Genomic DNA, 21715 nt, shown 5'->3' with positions numbered 1-21715 from the left:
TGATCTTGCAGTGAGGACCACGTAAGGAGTCTCGCTGCGGCATTCTGCACCCGCTGGAGTTTCTGGGTCAGTCTCAAGGGCAGCCCCACGTAGAGCGAGTTACAGTAATCCAGTCTGGAGGTGACCGTTGCGTGGATCACAGTGGCTAGGTCAGGACGAGAGAGGGTTATTACTAAATTATTATTTCGTAAACTTACTAGTCCTCTTTTTTTTTATGAAACTTTTTATGAAACTAACTTCAAGCAACTTGCACCAAATAATAAGTAACATAGAACTAAGCACACACTGCTCACCCCAGGAATTCTGGGAAGTGTAGTTTCTTAAGGGAGTTGGGAATCGTAGCTCCGCGAGGGGCAAACTACAGCTCCCAGGAGTCTTTTTTTGGGAGGGGAGGGGGTGCTTTCAAAGCATTTTAAATAGGCTTCTTGTGAGCAGCAACTGAGGTCTTCTTCACCAAAAATTATTTATTTTTTTAAACCACCTTTCACCCGAAGCTCAGAGGATGCTTTGCAATATAGAAACACAAAAATACTTAACATAGTGACAACAAAAACAGCAACCTCCTTCCTGGTTTAAAAAGCCACAGCTTGTTCAATCCTAGTATGCAAGAGGCACAGGATTTTTGTACAATTGTGTTCTGTTCAGCATGGACCCACACAAAAAAATAAGGGATTTAAGTTACGTCTATCCAATAATTTCAACGGGTCTTACTCACGAGTAGAACTAACCCACCATTTATAAGATCCGGAGCGGCGGAGGCAATGAAACAACTTTTAACAAAACATATACAACCATTTTTATTTTTATTTTAAAAAATTAATGTGCATATGGTTTCTTCGGTATTTATAATGGAAACAAGAGACGGGAAAGGAGTACTTAGAAGAGGCGAGTAACAACTCACACAAGTAACAAATAAAGGAGCAAATACGGGTATTAACTTTTTTTAAACTGCCCCCAGGTCAGTGAACTCCCCGGGAGAAAAACTAGGGGGTATGAGGGCGCCATTGGTCTGTGGCCAGGCTACGACTCCTGCTCTCCCTGACCATTAGGCCTGCTGGCTGCTGGGAGTCCAGCAACACCTGGGGGACACCCCCCTTGCCCCACCAATGTCCTCAAGCCCCTGAGCTGGAAACGGAGAGGGAGAACAACAAAACTCTTTGGGATGTTGGCTGCAAGGTGATTGTCTCTAAAGTTCAGAGTAGAAGGGGTTTTTTTTTGGGGGGGGGAGGGTGTTTCAGGGTCAGGATCCGCACTCAGATCGCAACACTATTTCGTCCCCTTTTGGACTGAGAAAGATTTGTGCAGAGATTCCAAATGGGAGAGAATTCTCCTCTCCCTGCCCAGCCCTTTGAAGTCCCAAGGAGAGCAATGGGGAGAGATCGGTGGGGGGGGGTGTCCCATAAATACGCCCCCATTCCCATATGTGGCCTGCCTAAATGACCTCCCCAAGAACCTTTCCATTCTCGACATTTTCACTCCCCTTATCAGAGCACGGTAGGCCACATGGGCTTTCGAGAAAAGGATTTGGGTGTGCGGTGGCAGCTGGTGGGCCAGGAAGCAGGGAGCTGAACAGTAGGTGGCGCCAGAGCCCAGGTCAGGCAACTTCTCAGCCACATAGCCTTGCAAGGCGGCCAAGGAAGAGGCATGACGGAAAGTCGCTTTTGCAAGCTCACATCGCCGTGTATTTCCCCCCGTACACGCGTGCATTAAATTAGTAAAAGCAAGCAGAACCAGGGTGCCTTTGCATGGGAGAGCTTGGCATTGGGAGACGCACCCCAGAGCAGGGGTGGGGTGATGTTATCGGCTGGGGGCCTGCGCCGATGTCCCTGGCGGACTCGCCGTCTCTGCTGCCTTCCCCTGGTCCGCACTGACCCTGTGCAAGTTTACAGACGAGGGCCGCAAGCCGCAGGCCTCCAAGCGACCCCTGGAGGGTGGCGGGGCAACTTTGCGCATGGAAAGATCGGTGGGTTGGAGTTCACCTTCTGAGGAGCTCTCGCTCTCCGGGTCCTCCCAGTCCCTCGCGACGGTGATTCTGGTACCAATCCTCGGCGCTGCTGCGCCTTCAGCCAACTGCGGGGGCTCCCTCGAGCCACTTCCTGTCTCTTTGGAGCCACTTCCTGTCTCTTTGGAGCCACTTCCTGTCTCCTTCCAGTCACTTCCTGTCTCTTTGGAGCCACTTCCTGTCTCCTTCCAGTCACTTCCTGTCTCTTCCACAACAACAGGCATGGCGGACCTCCGGCCCCTGATGACGCTTACCTGGGTGGGCAGCACAGCGGCTTTGGGGACAGGGCTGACAATGAGGCTGCCGGCCCGGGAAGGGCCCTCTTCGCTCGTCTCCTGGGGGAACGGGCTCTTGGGCTTCCCGACGTGGACCACCTCCACTTCCGTGCTCTCTTCCCGAGACGCGGAGCGGGAGGACGGGCGGGCGGCCTGGTCGCCGTAACCCACAGTCACGACGATGATATCCGAGTCCTCTTCGGCGCCGGGCGCTCCCTCCTTGGCGGTTCTCTTCTCGGGCGAAGGGGGGTCCGCCTTCTTGCGCGGCCGACCCCGCTTCCTCTTTGCTGTCGCCTCCCCGGGTGCTTCCGCCGGCCGCTTAGCGGGGGGCTTGACTCTCTGCGGGTCCTGGGGGCTCCGCTGAGCCTCGCAGCCGTTCACCCCTCCACCGGCAGGGGCGCTCTTGTGCTTCAGCGGGATCTCGGCCACCGGCGGCACCGGTGCCATGTTGATGACCGGCATCATGTTGATGACCGGCACGGCGCCCGGAGGGCTGACCACGCCGGCCAGCCCGTTCATGGCGGGGGCCACCAGAGTGGACGGCCCCGGCCCCATGGAGAGAGCCATCTTGACCGTCCCTCCCGAGGCAGTCAGCTTGGGCGCCAGGACGGCGGGGGCCGGGTGCATGGCCGCCACCCCTGGAGACACCACCAGCCGGTCCCCGGGCTGGACCTGGACGCGGGGCAGCAGCAGCGGCAGCCGAGCCACCAAGGCGTTGATCTGCGGGCTGCTGGCGGGCTTCGCTGGGGCGTCCGGCGGCTTCTTGGCCTCGCTCCGCGGAGCTGCGGCCGAGGGCTTGGCGGCGTTTTCCGCTTTGGCCTGAGGAGAGGAAAGGACGAGAGAAGCGTTGGGTTCAGCTGCTCTTTGGCCCTCGGCTGAGCCGCAGGCCCAAACCCAGGGATGAGCCACAAGGCCGGAGTGAAAATGGGTCAACTACAGATGGGGCTGCATAAATCGAAAATCCTGCCCAAATTGGGGGGGGGGTTCTCCCTCACAAAGCTGAATTTCGACTTTTGAATCTGTGTGCCCCACCGGCCATCACACCTGGGTCTTTAGACTTCTTCCAGTGTGATGTTGTGCATTTCCCAGACCAGAGGCAGATCGCACCAGATAACACCTTAGGGGCTGTTTTGGGCACGGTGGGAACATGATGCTGAACTGGTCCAACTAAAAGGCCCTTCTGAGGTGGTTACATAAGCTCAATTCTGCATCCAGGGCAGCCGACTACCAGCTCCATCTGGTATGCAGGATGAGGCCCTCCCTTCCCACAGACTCTCTCACCAAGGCGGTGGATACTCTAGTTATCTCTCGCTCGCACTACTGCAATGCGCTCTACCTTTGAAGGTGACCCGGAAACTACAACTAATCCAGAATGCGGCAGCTGGACTGGTGACTGGGAGACCATATAACACCGGTCTTGAAAGTCCTACATTGGCTCCCAGTACGTTTCCGAGCACAATTCAAAGTGTTGGTGCTGACCTTGAAAGCCCTAAACGGCCTCGGTCCAGTATACCTGAAGGAGCGTCTCCACCCCCATCGTTCTGCCCGGACACTGAGGTCCAGCTCTGAGGGCCTTCTGCTGGTTCCCTCCCTGTGAGAAGCGAAGTTACAGGGAACCAGGCAGAGGGCCTTCTCGGTGGTGGTGCCCACCATGTGGAATACTCTCCCATCAGATGTCAAGGGGATAAACCACCACAGACTTTCCAGAGACATCTAAAGGCAGCCCTGTTCAGGGAAGCTTTTATGCAGGAAGTCACCCGGAGTAGCTGGGGCAAAGCAGTCAGATGGGTGGGGTATAAGTAATAAATTGTTGTTGTTACTACTACCTGGGTCTGCTTATTGTCTGAACTCTCCACGCCTTCGGGCTCATTTTTCTTCATGGTTTGGGGCGGCCGTTTGTCACGGTGGTTCTCGGTAATTTCTGCAACCAGAAAAGATTTAGATCAAGAGAGCTTTCTCTGAACAAAGCTCCGTTACAAAAAAAGGGGGGAAAAAGTGGAAAAATCCCTGTGGGATCGGAACACAGCTGCCTTATACAGAACCAACCCATTGGTCCATCCAGCTTAGTATTACCTACACTGGCCGGCACCAGCTGCTCCCCAGGGTTTCAGGCAGGGGCCACCCCCAGCCCTACCTGAAGACGCCAATAGAGGATTGAACCAGGGACCTTCTGCATGCAAAGCAAACACTCTACCCCTGAGCTGGCTGTAAACACAAAGCAAGATTCTAGTCCTCATGGTTTTGACCGATTTAACTCAGGAGCTGCTCTCGACTGAGTCACCGATCTAGCTCAGCGTCGTCTGCAGACTGACAGACGCTTTCTCAGGGGCCAAATTGGACCCCCAAGAGTAGCCCATGATCCAGAAGTTCCCCACCTGTTTTATCTCATAAGTCAAGAGGTTTATATTTTGTATTCCAACGCGGGCATCACTCTCATCTACACTCGCAGGCCGCTTAGAAGCCCACGGCAATTTACAAATTAAATTATATCAACAAGAAAGCCATCTTCAAATACCGTATGTTCCGGCGTACAAGACAACTTTTTAACCCTGGAAAATCACCCCAAAAGTCAGGGGTCGTCTTATACGCCGGGTATACGCATTGGGAAGGAGGAGAGGGAGTCAGTGAGCAGAGGCGCCCCTTCTGGCATCGCTCCTCCTCCCTCCCCACAGAAGGGGACCCCGAAAGTCCTTCTGAGCGCGGCGCTCGCCTGCCCACGAAACGCCTCGGGCTGCTGCTGCGACGGCAGAGGAGGGGTGCACGCTCTGCCCCGGCGGTGCTCAAACTCTCTAACTCTAAAATGGAACAGCAAAAGTTGGGGGCCGTCTTATACGCCCAGTCGCCCAATACGCCGGAATCTACGGTATTTCAAGGACTGAAGAGGGAGGGAGCTCGTTTTCTCCTCCTCCCGAGGGCAGGACTCGAACCAGTGGCTTCAAGTGGCAAGGAAGGAACTTCCGACTAAACTTCAGGAAGAACTTTCTGACAGTAAGAGCCATTTGGCAGGGGGACAGACTCCCAGGAGAGGTGGTGGGCTCTATGAAGAGCCCGTCGGGCAGCGCGATGGAGGTGCAAGGAGCGGAGGCGGGCGTGAGGAGGGGTCTCCAACCTGAGACCACCATGGCCATGATGAGGTCGACGTGGGGCGAGCGGGAGCTGATGATGTGCTGCTGGATGAGGAACTGGGCCACCTCCACGATGTTGTTGAACGAGCGCTTGAGGATCTTCTCGGCCCAGTCGCAGGTCAAGGCGCAGGCCGCTTCCATCACCTCGTCGCTGTAGGACTGGAACACCTCTGGCCTCTCTGGCTGCAGGAGAGGAAGGAAGAACAGGAAATGTGAGGAGCACCAGGCACAGTTTTCCCACATACCGTCAAAAGCGGATCTGAAGCACCGCTTTGGGCCCAGAGATGCCACGCTTCTGCCGTTCTGCTATTGCACAATGCAGCCTCCATCTTGAGCTCAGAAGGCTTTATTTACACTCATACCTCGGGTTACAGATGCTTTGGGTTGTGTGATTTTGGGTTGCGCACCACGCCAAACCCAGAAGTACCGGAACTGGTTACTTCCAGGTTTTGGCACTTGCGCATAAGTGCTAAATCACGCGTTGCGCATGCACAGAAGCGCCGAATCGCAACCCGCGCATGCACATGCAGCGCTGCAGGTTGTGAACGCTGTGGGTTGCGCACGGATCACGTTCGCAACCCGGGCGTCCACTGTATTGGTGTTTCAGAAGACTCGCACACCGCTCAAAAGACCTCAAAACAGTTTACCAAAAAAAGAAGTCATAACAAGAACCAGCAAGAAAAAAATAACAGCTGTGATTAGGGCTGCCAAAAAAGAAAAGAAAAGAAAAAGGAACAGGGCCCTGGACTAGGAGAGTCTTTTTGGCTCACTTTCTTAACGCTCTTCAAAACACGGAGACACGCGCAAGAGAATAATGAGCCAACAAGCAGGGCCTTACCGACTCCGTCTCTTTCAGATCCAGGCTGGGAAGAGGGGGCATGTTCACCACAGTCTTCCTCCGTATCCCGCTGTAGCAATACGTGGGGGGGCAGAGTTAAGGAGGAAACTCGAAAGGCTCCATTTCCATTGCCACATCCATTTATTTCATAGCTGGGGAGGCTCAAAGGTGTTGTGGGGTACCCCTTCGCGGGAAGAATCTGCACTGTGCCTGTTTTTCGTTTGGAGTTACAGTCATACCTCGAGTTACAGACGCTTCGGGTTGCGCGATTTCGGGTTGTGCACCGCACTGAACCCAGAAGTACCAGAACGGGTTACTTCTGAGTTTTGGCACTTGCGCATGACCGCTAAATCGTGCTTTGCGCATGTGCAGAAGCGCCGAATCGCACAGATTACGTTCTCTGTAATGGTTTTGTGAAGGTGGGACATACAGCTGGGCTCTCTCCTGAGCACAGAAAGGTTGCGCTTGCATGAGTTTGGGGAGCGTGAGACAGACTGCCGCAGCCTTTCACTGACCTCACTGCAGCCCACACCGCCTGGCGACTTTTTACACACACAAAAGGATATTTTGACTGCCCGCGACCTCCCAGCCTCCTCGCTTTGATGTTCGGGAAGATTTCCCTGATGATCTTGCCGAAGTTGGCCGCGCTCAGAGAGCGGCTGCAAAGGTTATCGCAGTAACGCCTGCCAGGGGAAGGAGAAAAAGGAAAGGCGGTTTATTTGTCAGTTGCATTTAGATCCCATCTTCTTACCCTTCCAGGAGCTCAAGGCGGCATTTACGGTTCCCTCCCCTCCTCGTTCGATTCCCACAACAACCCTGTGAGGCAGGCTAGGCTGAGAAGTCACCCGCAGGGAGCATCGTGCGGCCGAACAGGGATTTGAACCCAGGTCCACATCTGACACTCTAACCACTACACCACCGCTGCCTCGCTTATGCTTTACATGTTGTCTCCGAAAATTTTTACAGATCACTTGGGAAGACAGGCAAACTAATGCCAGTGTCCTGGAAGAAGCAAAGATCACCAGTGTTGAAGCAATGATTCTTCAACATCAACTGCGTTGGACTGGCCATGTCGTGCGGATGCCTGATGATCGTCTTCCAAAGCAACTCCTCTATTCCAAACTTAAAAATGGAAAGCGTAATGCTGGTGGTCAACAAAAGAGGTTTAAAGACTGTCTCAAGGCAAGTCTTTAAAAATGTAGTATAAACACAGACAACTGAGAAACACTGGCCTGCGAGCGCTCCAGTTGGAGAACAGCCTTTCCCAAAGGTGTCATGGGCTTTGAAGACACTCGAACTCAGGACGCAAGGGAGAAAGGTGCTAAGAGGGAGGCACGCTTGGCAAATCCACACTGTGATCAGCTCCCACCCGGAAACCAATGTCCCCACTGTGGAAGGACGTGGGGATCCAGAATTGGCCTCCACAGTCACTTACAGACTCATTGTTAAAACTGTGTTTGTGGAAGACAATCTTACTCGGCTACGAGGGATCGCCAAAGAAGAAGAAGAGGTAACCTCTCCACCCCACAGAGATGCCTCTGGGTCCCGTTCTTCGGAGCCAGAACTCACTTGTAAGCATCGAAAACGTCTTGTTTTGGCAAGCAGGTGTCTGGGTATTCCTCCAGGTGATTCCGGATCCATGTGCAAGCATGCATGTGCTCAGCTGAGCTCAGAGAAGTCAGGTCCAGGCTGGTGGCCCCAAGAAAAGAAAATAATAATAATAATAATAATAATAATAATAATAATAATAATAATATACCATCCTATACCTGCAGGTCTCGGGGTGGTTACAGCATAAAAGCACAATATAAAAACAGAAAGCACATAATGAAAACAAAAACCCAATACAGTGGTATCTCGGTTGTCAAATGTAATCCACTCCGGAAGACTGTTCGACTTCCGAAATGTTCGACAAGCGAGGCGCAACCAGTGGCATGCAATTTCAACGGAGAAAATGGAAAAACACGCATTCGAAAATGGAAGCATTTCCTTCCGGATTTTCAGTGTTCGAAAACTGAAACGTTTGGCTTCTGAGATGCTTGAAAACCGAGGTTCCACTGTAATCCTCCCGTCCCCTGGTTTTGGCAAGATGTGTGTAAATTCAGCACCTTCTTCCTTTTCGCAGCACACAGCGTCCCTGGGGGACACCTGACATCTTTCGAACCCTGCCCCTCTCGCATTCAAAGCCTGCCTCTGGAACCATGAGGTCCGCCAACTTGAACTTCAACAGAAGTTCCCAGGATAGATTCTCAGTCCTGCACCTCACAGATCCCTGCATCCTCCGGATCTATAAGGACTAGAAACCTGCCCTTTTGTTTTTAAATTCCATGGCAGCACTTTGCTGATTTTTAGGCCTAGCTGAAAGTCTCACTGGTTCGGCTAAGTCAGGGGTCAGCAAACTTTTTCAGCAGGGGGCCAGTCCGCTGTCCCTCAGACTTTGTGGGGGGCCGGACTATATTTTGAAGGGGAAAAAATGAACGAATTCCTATGCCCCACAAATAACCAAGTCTTTTTTATTTAAGTGTTTAATTAAGTATTATTTAGGAAGATTAAGGGGGGGGGGTTGTACGTAAATTTGCTTTTTCTTCTTTCTTCATTTTCTTCTTTTCTTAATTGTTTTTCTTTAATTTTCTTTCTGTAGTATGAGATTGTAAATTCTTTGTATCAGTGTGTAATTTAAATTAATAAAGATTAAAAAACAAACAAATAACCCGGAGATGCATTTTAAATAAAAGCACACGTACTACTCACGTAAAAACACGCTGATTCCTGGACTGTCCACGGGCCAAAATTAGAAGGCGATTGGGCCGGATCTGGCCCCCGGGCCTTAGGTTCCCTACCCATGGGCTAAGTCGTAGGGTGCAGGCTGCCAACTAAGTGAGGCCCTAAGGTGCTGTGTAGGGTCCACATCTGCCTACAATACTTTGCTTCCAAGTTTCATTCCTACACTCGTTTAGGTGGGCAATGATGGCAGGCCCAGAAAATATCTCCCATGGGGTTGGTTTCGCTCGGAGGCTGCTAGTTGCTGACCCCTGAATGATCTTTTTATTTTATTTTAAAGAAAGCAGTCTGCTAATTTCCTTGCCTTTCCACCTCACCGTTTCCATCCCTCCCGCATATATACCGTATTTTTCGCTTTATAGGACGCACTTTTTCCCCTTCAAAAATGAAGGGGAAATGTGTGTGCGTCCTATGGAGCGAAGACGCCATAGCCCTGCCGCGCTCTCCCGGCTGGAGAGGTAAGGCGGGGCTATGGCAGGAGCCTCCATAGGCGCGAGTTACCTCTCCAGCCGGGAGAGCGTGCGCGGGGCTAAAGAAGCCATAGCCCCGGGACCCTCTCCCAGCTGGAGAAGTGACGCGTGACTATGGCAGCAGCCCCTCTGCTGCGCCTTTCCGCTGCTCCCTGACCTGCTCTTTGGGGCTGGTGGTGGGCTCCCCCCCGCCAGCCCCAAAGAGCAGGTCGAAGGAACCTGAAGCCTGGAGAGCGAGAGGGGTCGGTGCGCACCGACCCCTCTCGCTCTCCAGGCTTCCAAGGTAGCCGCCTGAACGCACCTTAAACGCACCTTGTTTTAGAAGGGGAAAACAAGAGGGGGGAAATTCTCCCACTCTCTGCGCAGCGCCTCCTGCCGCTTCACTGAAGGGGTGCTGGGCAGAGAGCGGAAGAATTTTTTTCCCTTGTTCTCCCCCCTCTAAAACAAGGTGCGTCCTATTGTCCGGTGCGTCCTATGGTGTGAAAAATACGGTATAAAGCAGTAAATGAACAAGATTTGGGAAACAAGGCGGCAATAACTCACTTTTTTTCCCCTGAGCTTGGGCCGGAAGGGAGTTGGAGGTAAAGATAAAGCTTGGCATGGTCAGTGAACCTCTGGACATCTTGCTGTGTTCATAGAGTGGGAAAGAGAGACACGTGAAGATCACCAGGAAATGAAAACTGGAAAACGGTCGCCCAAAAATGTAAACGTAGTAAACACAAGCCGTGTTTTGTGATCGGCTGTTGTGACAATGCGCAGCTTTGCACCCGATACCTCAAGAACTTTCCTCTCCCCATAGGAACCGACCCAGGCCCAGCAATCATCATCTGAGACCCTTCTCCAGGTGCCCCTTCCACCATTATTATTATTATTATTATTATTATTATTATTATTATTATTGATTGAATTCTTTATTAAACATATTTCACAAAATTATACAGCGATATATTATATTACAATTCGTAACCCACCCCATACTGCAGAAAAATTAAAAATATTTTTTTAAAAAAAAGACCTAAAATAGACTTCTGATTGTTCTACAAAAAACAACAACCCTAAATTAACAGTTGTTATATTTTACACAGTATCCTATGAATATATCATTTTCTTAAATCTTTTCGATAACGGAAAAAAACCACATTAAATTTAAATATATTGTCTGTACAATGCAAGATCTGCCAGGTGGCTTGTGCTGTCACAGTAGCTTTTCAGGTACTCCTTGAATATACCGTATCCATTCTTGGTTTACTTTTTGCGTTGAATTCCCTCTTACCCCCCAGGTGCCCCTTCCATGGGGGGATCTGGAGGGTGGCGACACGAGAACGGGGCCTTTTCAGTGGTGGCTCCCTGCTTGTTGAACGTTCTCCCCAGGGAGGCTTAACTGGCGCCACCATCATTACTTATCTTTAGGCACCAGGCAAAACAGCATTTCTTTTCCACCAGGCCTTTGGCTTTTACTTATCTGTGGCCCCTGCAGCACAATAGGTCAGCGCATCTGGCCCTTAACCAGATGGTTGGTGGTTCGAGCCCACCCAGGGACAGGATTCCTGCAGTTGCAGGGGGTTGAACTTCCAGCTCTATAGTTCTATTATTCTGTCCCTTCCAGAGGGTGGGATGTTTCATTCCTGCCTTTTAAAAGCATGAATGGGTTTTCACCCTTCCTCCCGCTTTCATTTTATGCTACGCAAATGATCCACCGCTAACACGCTATTATCATGTCAACGACATGCTTTGGAATATACCTGGTGTTTGCCCTCCACCCACTGACTTTTGCTCTCCAATTTTTCGGAGCGTCCTTTCTTGTTAAATGCCCTCTTCCCCTGCCAATAGCCTCTTCCGCTGCCTGAGCTTCCTTTCCCAGGAAAAAAAAGTCAGGTAAATAAGGTTATCCACCCACCGGTCTCCCTTCCTCTTCTTCTTTTATTCCTTTAACCTAGAGACACACACCAGAAATTCCTGCAATCATCTATTCTTTATTTAAAGGTCCGACCTGAGCATATTCCACTCCAGAACGTGCCAAGTCCCACTTTCTCCTTATTTTAGGGCTTCTAACTTGCTTCTGGAGGGATGCGGGTGGCGCTGTGGGTTAAACCACAGAGCCTAAGACTTGCCGATCAGAAGGTCGGCGGTTCAAATCCCCGCGACGGGGGAGCTCCCGTTCCTCGGTCCCTGCGCCTGCCATCCTAGCAGTTCGAAAGCACGTCCAAGTGCAAGTAGATAAATAGGTACTGCTCTGGCGGGAAGGTAAACGCCGTTTCCGTGCACTGCTCTGGTTCGCCAGAAACGGCTTAGTCATGCTGGCCACATGACCCGGAAGCTGTACGCCGGCTACCTTGGCCAATAAAGCGAGATGAGCGCCGCAACCCCAGAGTCGGCCACGACTGGACCTGATGGTCAGGGGTCCCTTTACCTTTACTAACTTGCTTCTAGCTATCTTTTGGTAGTTAGCTTCTTATAGGTAAAGGTAAAGGGACCCCTGACCATTAGGTCCAGTCGTGGCTGACTCTGGGGTTGCGGTGCTCATCTCGCTTTATTGGCCGAGGGAGCCGGCGTATGACTTAGCCGCTTCTGGCGAACCAGAGCAGCGCACGGAAACTCTGTTTACCTTCCCACTGGAGTGGTACCTATTTATCTACTTGCACTTTGACATGCTTTCAAACTGTTAGGTTGGCAGGAGCTGGGAAAGAGCAATGGGAGCTCACCCCTTCGCGGGGATTCAAATCGCCGACCTTCTGATCGGCAAGCCCAAGAGGCTCAGTGGTTTAGACGACAGCACCACCCACGTCCCTAGCTTCTTATAGTAACCCTCTAAAACATCGGTCGGAACCCACAGGTGAGTAGCAAGGCTACACCGGACAGAACACGGCAAATCTTATTGCTGCCACATTCAACTCCAGCCAAGGCTCAACCAGACCAAAAGAGTACCCCATGGCATGCACGCTAGGATACAATCTTCTGCCAAGACACCCGTTCTATCAATTCCCATGAATGCTGCAAAAACGGAATGAGAAAGGCACGAACCATTTTTCTTACAAAATACAGATTTCTGGCCAACCATGCGGTCACCGTTTTTTCCAACAGCTCCTCAGCCTTTCGGCTAAGGCTGCTTGTCATTGAGGAGTAATGCTAATTTTATTAAGCACCACTTTAGGATTAATGATGTGCACTGCTAGCACTGCTGAGAATAAATCGGAAAGGGGGAAAATGTGGATGTGGGTCCCAGGTTGCAGGCTGGCAGCCAGCCTTGGGTCCAGATCAGGTGATGATCGCTGCGCTAGAAGAATATCAGAAGCGCTGCGTCAGGTGGAAGCTGCCCAGCATCCTATTCTCATAGAGGCTTATCAGATGCCTCTTTGGAAACCGCAAAAGCGACTCTCCCAGTCTGTGTTCCCAGCAGCTAGTATTCTGCCTCCGACACTGGAGGGAGAACTCAGCCCATATTTACCCAAAGCGCAATTCATCGGCCACATATTGTACAAACAGGTGCGTGTTATTTTAGTTCCCCCAGCTGCTTTTGAAGTGCCCCATCAAGCCACTCACCAGTATGTAGTCGATTTTGCACTGCACAGACTTCCTGTAAGAAGAAAACCACGTGTTACTCTCTTGATTTTTCCAGCTCCCTTTACCCTCTAGGACAGGTAACCCCAAACTCGGCCCGCCAGATGTTTTGGGACTACAGTTCCCATCATCCCTGACCACTGGTCCTGTTAGCTAGGGATGATGGGAGTTGTAGTCCCAAAACATCTGGAGGGGCGAGTTTGGGGGTGCCTGCTCTAGGACATGTGCAGGCAACCTCAGGATAATAATAATATTTTTTTTATTTATACCCCGCCCTTCCCGGTTCAGAAACTGGGCTCAGGGCGGCTAACAACAAATTTAAAACACTTAATTGTAAAAGCAGCATAAAAATATAGTATAAAAACATGAATAACAATAAAATTCAAAGTTCAGAAATCAATTTAGGGGAAATCCATCTAATAAGCATTAGATAAATCACCAGGGCTAGCTGGCTGAATTAGTCCTACTTGGGCCAGGGGAGAATTAGCTGTAGAACAGGAGTCAAACAGGTCTCTCTCTCTCTGTGTGTTGCTTGTTCAGGGTACTGAGAGTGGTTCAGAGACCCCCTTCCGCTCAGGGGTGGATCACAAAACCCCTCCAAGAATGGTAGGCCTGTGACGGGGAACAGAAGTCTCGTGGCCACCACTCGCAGCTCTCTGATCAAACTACAGTTCCCAGGATTCCTTGGGGGAAGCTGCGACTGTTTAAAGTGGCACGGGGCTGCTTTAAACGTATCGTTCTTATTCAGGGGGGGAAATATATATTTATTCATTCACAAAATTCAGATACCGCCTGATTGTAAAACAAACATTGAAGCAGTTCACAAAAGAAAACGGTGACGTTACCAGTAAAAAAATGCAGTTTAAAACGACTCTTTCTAAACATCCGGAATTAATTAAAACCAGCAATAAGCTGGAAACCAGATTAAAATGCGTGCCAACTTTCTACATGTCTGGATGCAGGCTGTGCCTAAGCAAAGATGTTTCTAGCAGGGGTCTAAAAAAGGACAGGGATGGGTCAATAGGCAGGGAGTTCCGAAGTGCTGCCACACTAAAAGATATGATTTCTTGCAAATACAGAACTGGTATGTCTGGTGCAAAAGGGGGCCTAGGAAGGAAGGAAGGAAGGAAGGAAGGAAGGAAGGAAGGAAGGAAGGAAGGAAGGAAGGAAGGAAAGAGGAGGGAGAGAAGGAAGGCAGGGGAAAGGAATAAGAAGTGTCGCCCTTACGAAATAGTTCCTCTCAGTTTCTGTAGCAAGGTACTTGACTCCACAGAGACGCCCTGCGGATCCGCCTCTAAGCTTTCGCTCACGTTTTCCGCGATCTTCGTATAAAGTCCGTTGTCGTCCGCCATGGCACCCGGTTCCCTGGTTCAAAGAGAGAAAGAGGAGCCCAACGCCTTAGTCCAGGGCAGCGAGCGTCTGCACATGGCGCGAGCCCATCACCCCAGAGAAAAACAACCCTGTCACAGTGACGGATTTACGTAAAAGCTAAACAAGCTATAGCTAAGGGCCCCACTCTCTTGGGGCCCAAAAAAATTAAAGGAAAAAAACTCCTAGAATCATACAGTTGGAAGAGACCCCAAGGGCCATCGAGTCCAACCCCCTGCCAAGCAGGAAACACCATCAGAGCACTCCTGACATATGGCTGTCAAGCCTCTGCTTAAAGACCTCCAAAGAAGGAGACTCCACCACACTCCTTGGCAGCAAATTCCACTGTCGAACAGCTCTTACTGTCAGGAAGTTCTTCCTAATGTTTAGGTGGAATCTTCTTTCCTGCAGCTTGGATCCATTGCTCCGTGTCCGCTTCTCTGGAGCAGCAGAAAACAACCTTTCTCCCTCCTCTATGTGACATCCTTTTACATATTTGAACATGGCTATCATATCACCCCTTAGCCTCCTCTTCTCCAGGCTAAACATGCCCAGCTCCCTTAGCCGTTCCTCATAAGGCATCGTTTCCAGGCCTTTGACCATTTTGGTTGCCCTCCTCTAGACACGTTCCAGTTTGTCAGTGTCCTTCTTGAACTGTGGTGTCCAGAACTGGATGTACCTTTCCAAAATATAAGATAAAAAACAAATAAAATAAAACCTACACACAGCAAGAGTGTTTTGTGTTGTGTAGGCTCCTAGGATGTACATCATGGGCCCCGCCTGCTCCCTAAAATATCACTGGTTTGCTCCTTTCTATATATAGGGTGCCTACATTCTACATGTGCAAATGGCTTTAGATACCTATTAGGTCCATCAATTACCATACAGCATATATTCAACACAAAAAACAGTGACAATTTGTTGTTGACAAAGGACAGCTGGACATATAAAGGGCCTCATTACCTTCAGTAGCTCAGGGCCTCATCAAACCTAAATCCGACCCTGACCCTGTGTTACACCCAGGGCTGGTCCTACTCAAGAGTAGACCCACTGAAATGAACAGTAACTTAAGTTCATTTATTTCGATGCCTCTGCTGTGAGCAGAACTGAATGGAATACAACGCTCTGGTCGGATCTCGCAGCCTCATTTGCTTGGATTGACTAATTGCTGTGTTTGAACGGCAACTGGTAAATCATTCTGGTCTCCATGTTAAGACTTCACTCCCTTTGCAGAACTGGAAATTGAACTGGTCTTCTGTGGAGTGGTGGGGACAGGCCCTGGATTACTGTCCCTACTTAGAGGACAAGCGTTCGAAATTCGATAGACCTTTGTTAGTCGTGTCCATTTATCTTAATAGGTGTCTTTCTGAGCAAAGCCGATTTCTGCATGTTGTATGGATGCTAAAAGGCGCAGGAGCAAGTCTGGCTGGGGATTTCCAGGTCAGTTGGCAAGCCTAACCTTCTGAGGTTGCCCCAATGGAAGAAGTAAGGAGACAAATTACAGATCAGTTACAGTATCGTCGGATATATGACACATTTAAATTAGATTTTTAAAAATGTGTTTCCGGATCAAAGCTCAGAATTTGAAAAAGAACTATTTTGGAATAAGGATAAAATATTGTCAGAAATGTATAGCTTGTTATTAGAATGGGAAACAAAAGATGAGTTAGTCAAAACTTCAATGACACACCAGGCAATGGATACAGGGCATAACATAGACCTAAACCTCTGGGAGAAACTCTGGAAGAACGTTTCGAAATTTACCGCATGTTATACTTTGAAAGAGAATTGTATGAAACGATACACAGATGGTATTTAACCACAAGTAGGTTGGTTAAGATGTACAAAGTAGGATCAGATCTGCGTTGGAAATGCAGAGAAATGGAAGGAACATTTTTTCACATGTGGTAGACATGGAAAAAGGTTGAAGGCTATTGGGAAATGATCTACAATGAGTTAAAAAAACATGTTTAAAACAACATTCCCCCCCCCAAAAAACCTGAGGCCTTTTTGTTAGGAATAGTTCAGCCTGAAGATCCCAGTTGTCAGAAAAAGTTATTTATGTACGCAACCACAGCGGCTCGACTTTTGCTAGCCCAAAGATCGAAAGGGAGTGAGATCCCTCGTTAGGAAGATTGGCAAATTAAGATGGTAGAATTTGCGGAGGAAGCCGGTTTAATTTACAGAATAAGAGAGCAAGAAGAATCTTTATTCAAAGAGAAGTGCTGAGTGTTTAGAAAATAACTTTGTACAACTGAAAAGGCCGGTAGCGTTTAGATAAATTCAACACTATGATAAATATTTGAAGGATATAAAATGGAAAAACGAATAGATTGTTTATAGTAAAATATACAGGAAGGTTAAATAAGTAAAATAAACCACGTAAGGGGAAGGAGGGAAGTCAATTGTTACATGTAAAATGTTTATTTTGAGATGTATAAACTGAAAAAATAATAAAAATCGTTATATATATAAAAATAACCTTTAGAGGTTGCAACAAGAGAAAAGGAAATTCGGCTGGAAAAGCAAGCACCCAGCAACACGATCACTCCTGAATTTGTCCAATCCTCTTTTCAAACCACCCAAACTGGCGGTCCTCACTTCCCCCTGTGGCAGTGAGTTCCACAGTTTCTTCCACGCTTTCAAAAGCTGCCCGTCTTCCATCCATCCTGTGGACCTCAGATAAGATTCCTCTTCTTCTTCCCACCCCCAACGCCTCTGAAACAAATTCAGACTCGTCTCCCCGGAGATATTATTTCTTCTCCGCAGCTCCTTTCACACCTCCTTCTAACCTTCACCTGAACTGCAAACTCTTCCAAGGTCCGTGGCCTTGTGAGAGAATCCTGCCTAGCAACAGAGAGCTCCTCCACTTCTGGAGGCTGAGATTGGTCCGAAACCATGGCAACAGCAAGACAAGCAAGTCCGCTGACTGAACACTGGCCGGGGGGAGAAAAAAGAAGCTTTTTAAGTAAAAAAATAATAAACAGGAGTTGAAGAACACCCTCGACCTAAAACAACAACGACAACCCGTTTTCCCAAAGCACAGAATACAATCTTCCAGGAGGGAAGCAGCCCTGCAAAGTCCATGGATGAAAAACACACAACAGCACCTGCCAGTGCACCACAGCCTCTTGTGAACTTGCTCAAACTCAGCCATTTCTTATCCTTTTCACCCCAAAGTCAGCAGGGACCGTCCTCAATCCTTCCTCCCCTACACTGCCACATCCCAAGCCGTTGCGCTGAAACGTTTCGGAACTATAAGCTGTCAAACCTGCACTCCCTCATACACTATTTCTCATTACAGTGGACGCTCGGGTTGCGAACGTGATCCATGCGGGAGGCATGTTCGCAACCCGCAGTGCCACATCTGCGCATGCATGGGTTGCGATTTGGCGCTTCTGCACATGCACAAAGCACGATTTAGCGCTTCTGCGCAACCGCCGAAACCCAGAAGTAACCCATTGCAGTTTTTCTGGGTTTCGGTGGGTCCGTAACACAAAAAAACAACAACCTGAAGCGTCTGTAACCCAAGGTATGACTGTACAGTCATACCTCATGTTACGTTTGCTTCAGGTTGAGCATTTCCAGGTTGTCTCCGGAAGTACCGGAAAGGGTTACTTCTGGGTTTTGCCACTCGCGCCTGCGCAGACGCACAAAATGATGTCACGTGCATGCGCAGAAGCGGCAAATCGCGACTGGCAGGCTGCCTTCTGCTCATGTTGCGAACGGGCCTCCGGAATGGATCCTGTTCACAACCAGAGGTACCACTGTATTATGGTGGGATGCAATCCTGTCCGTGCTCCCTTAAGCGTGACCCTATACAGTGGTATCTCGGGTTACAGACGCTTCAGGTTACAGGCTCCGCTAACCCAGAAATAGTGCTTCAGGTTAAGAACTTTGCTTCAGGATAATAACAGAAATCGGGCTCCAGCGGCACGGCAGCAGCAGGAGGCCCCATTAGCTAAAGTGGTGCTTCAGGTTAAGAACAGTTTCGGGTTAAGAACAGACCTCTGGAACGAATTAAGTACTTAACCCAAGGTACCACTGTAATTCTCTTTTAAAAATAATAATTAGATCCCACATCAACCCGAAAGCCAGCTCTTTTGCAACTTGATATGAATATCTGGGCACTCTGTGCATGATCAAAGGCACTCATCTCTTGACAGCAGCATCACAGTATTCAGAGTAGAGCCCGGGTGATTTAAACCTGTAATCTCTATGGGGCAGGGAACTTTCTCCTGACCATAAACAGCCCTGTACATTGCTAATATGTAAACAAGTTAACAGTAATTTCAGTTGAAAGTTATGCCTGACTCTTTGTCAAACCGCCCATCATCATTAAGTCGCCAACTCTTTTTTGCCGCCAAGGCTCCTGAGCCTTTAACAAGAAAACAGAAACTCACCAGCTGCTTTGGCAGAGAGATCTGGACTCATAAATCTAAACCACATCGCCCCAAAAGAATCATGGGAACTGTAGTTTACTCCCCAGAAAGTTACAATTCCAAACACCCTTAAAAAACTACAGTTCCTGGGATTCCCAGGTGTGACCCTGAAGCCAGCAGTCACACACATCAAGCCTTACCTACCTCACAGGGTTGTTGTGGCGATAAAATGGAGAGGGGAAGCCAGCAACATGTATGCCACCTTCAGTTCCCTGAGGAGAAGAGACATACGCACATAAGTTAATACATTCAATTTAAATTTTTTTTTTACTTTTTACCTTACGAATTTATTTTAAACATTTTTTCATTCTTCATTTCAGCCGGTCAGCCGACAAAGACACCTGCGGCAATGAACAATGCGTTAAACTCGGTTTCCCAACAAATGTAAGCTCCTTGGGGGCAGAGACCTGTGCCCACAATGAAAGGCATGTGTGGGGAGAGGAAGCTGGGGACTGTTTTAAGCGTTGCACATGTTGAAATCAACCTTTCATGCTCTGGATTGATCGCAGAAGGCCAGCCACCCCCTCAGCGTACATTTTAGACGTTAAAGATCAGGCTTTTAATTTTAAATTCCTGCATCCCACGCGAAGCTGACTCAGAAGTTCGGCTAAGCATCCTCGTGTCAGGTTTTCAGCAGCTGTGCAAATCTAGACATGACAATGAAATAGCTGCTGTTCGCCACAGTACCCTACCTATTATTTTGGCTTTTTAGCAACTCCCAAAAGGGTTCCAGGCAGAGCTCATGTGAAGGGCTGCTGGGTGCTTTTTATAAATATACAAAATATATCACTGATAAGACAATCTGTCTCGGCTGACGGTACATTTCTGCCTTGGGGGGGGGATTAACTCACCAAGATTGCTACTCCAATTGGATCCTGATTAAAATCTAATAAACACACACATTCCTTAATAATAATTCCCCATAATAAACACACACATTCCTTGGGCGGGAAACTGAAGTTGCTCTCCTCTGTGCCCCAGAGGCGGGTTCATCCTAGCAGCTGCACCACGTATTTAAATTCCAGGAGGAGGGAAATTCGAATTCCTGCAGTGAGAATGTGGGAAACCTGAAACCTCTTTTGCAGAGAGAGAGAGATTGAGTCAACCTTTTTGTTGCTTGAGATCACACAAACCACCTCTTCTTCCCCATCCTCCTACCCTTAGAAGGAAACCCTTATTTTTCAGGAGTCTCCCCTGCATAGCTGCCAACTTTTCCCTTTTTTAAAAAAAGGGAAGTTCCCTTATTCCGAATAGGATTCCTCGCAAGAAAAGGGAAAAGTTGCCAGCTATGCTCCCCTGCTTCAAAAATGCATGCATCTCAATCCAAAAACACGCCATGAAAAACAACAACAACACAGGCGCCTTTTTGCAAAGTTCCTCCATCAGCTCAGATGCATTTTAAGGGATCTGTCTTGATCCATGCCCTCTTTTTGGAAACGGATCTCCCTTGAACACACCCAATTCGATCCGTTTCCTTAATCCAGAAAACTCCCAGAATTGTAAACTCTCCCCCCCCCCATCAACCTTTCTCTCTCTCTATATATATATATATATATTTATATTTGGGGAAAGAGGGTGAAATGGAACTTACCTTTTATTTCAGGCTGAGATTCCTCTTTCTGCAGCTTTTTAAGATCCGGGCCGCGTTTTGCAAAAAGGGAAAGCTCAGGAAAAACTCAGGAGCTGCAAACATCGCTGCTCCAAAACCCAAACTTCTCCCTGCCCCAAAGAGTTAATGGATTCCTCTCTCTCCCCCCACCCAATTTTTTAAAAAAATAATATTTCCTGGATCTTTTAGGATCCCCTTTTCCCCAATGCGGATTTCCTACTCCGCTTGCAAAAGGATCCACCCCTCTTGCAGTTTGCGCGGCGCATCTGAGCCCTTGCAAAAATAAAAGGGAAAAAGAAACTACCAGCCGAGGGGGGCGGGGGGAAGAGGAGCGGGTGGGCGGGGCCGGCGGGGTTTTCTTTTTCTCTGATTGGTCCGGACGCCTCTGATCTGCCCGGATACGACGCTCTTCTTTAATGCAAATGGCTGCCGCGTGGTTTTCTCGCTTTCCACCCGGATACAGCTGGGGCTCGACTCCGGATTGGCCAGCGGGGTCGGGAAGTCTGCCTAGCAACGCGCTTCTGGTTGGTCCGAGCTCTGCCAGTTCGGCAGAGGACGAGGAAAAGAGGCGCGCAGGGCTGCCTTTATATTTATATTTAATTTATTTTTTTCTCCTTTTTTGAAAGGACTGGACTGGCTGCACTAGGATCACGTTAACCCCCCAGGGTCGCTAGGATGCAAAAGTCTCAGGCTCCAAAACCCACAAAAAGTCTTTTTTTCCCTTTTTTCCCTTTTTTTTAATTGATTTTCCAAAAATTTCAAACAAAACAAACACAAATCTCAACCGTAATTAAACCAATCTTAGTAACACTGTTAAGTGACTTCCTCAAATCCCCCTAGTTGAATTGCAGTGTGTATCATTTTAACATTTTTCCAAAACCAATTTCCTCATAAAATTAACTTAATCACTTAACATCTTTCATTCTTTCTATTTTAGCTTTAGACATCTTAATGCCTATCATTGCATATTTGAATCCTAAGTCTATCCCCAAAAAGTCATTTTCAAACTGTCCTCTATTTATTGCCATTTTCCCTCGCTCCTCTTTCTGGAAAATTATACTTTTTTTTTGGGCAGGGGGATGGCAGGCACCTTGGCTGTGGTGTCCATACATTTAATGCAGGGGACAATTCCCAGCACCCTTGAACTACAATTCCCCGTGTTATTTGGTGACGGAGATCACAAAATACTGGGAATTGTAGTTCAAGGTGCTGGGAATTGTAGCGCCTTGAGGGGGCACTCCTCTGGC

The 21715-nt window shown here is 48.8% G+C and overlaps 1 protein-coding gene across 5 annotated transcripts; it reads right to left on the bottom strand.

Moving 5' to 3' along the window:
- Positions 1 to 786: 786 nt before the first annotated feature.
- Positions 787 to 20784, bottom strand: RFX5 (regulatory factor X5). Of its 5 annotated transcripts, none has more exons than XM_053368337.1 (11): positions 20451 to 20784; positions 19138 to 19200; positions 14277 to 14414; positions 13032 to 13065; positions 10035 to 10117; positions 7810 to 7929; positions 6807 to 6923; positions 6241 to 6322; positions 5387 to 5585; positions 4104 to 4198; positions 787 to 3096 (listed from the first exon to the last, which is right to left on the bottom strand). In XM_053368337.1, the coding sequence occupies exons 3-11, from the start codon at positions 14399 to 14401 to the stop codon at positions 1798 to 1800; spliced, it is 2154 nt and encodes a 717-aa protein (XP_053224312.1). In that variant the 5' UTR covers positions 14402 to 14414; positions 19138 to 19200; positions 20451 to 20784; the 3' UTR covers positions 787 to 1797. The 5 variants fall into 5 exon arrangements, with proteins under 5 accessions (XP_053224312.1, XP_053224311.1, XP_053224309.1 ...); XM_053368336.1 differs by lacking the exon at positions 19138 to 19200 and adding an exon at positions 19004 to 19071 and having other exon boundaries at positions 6241 to 6310; positions 6795 to 6923; XM_053368334.1 differs by lacking the exon at positions 19138 to 19200 and adding an exon at positions 19004 to 19071.
- Between the last annotated feature and the right edge of the window lie 931 nt (positions 20785 to 21715).

The sequence above is a fragment of the Podarcis raffonei genome, chromosome 16 (genome assembly GCF_027172205.1).
Source record: "Podarcis raffonei isolate rPodRaf1 chromosome 16, rPodRaf1.pri, whole genome shotgun sequence".
Lineage (NCBI taxonomy): Eukaryota > Metazoa > Chordata > Lepidosauria > Squamata > Lacertidae > Podarcis > Podarcis raffonei.
This window is presented reverse-complemented; position numbering and strand designations above follow the sequence as displayed.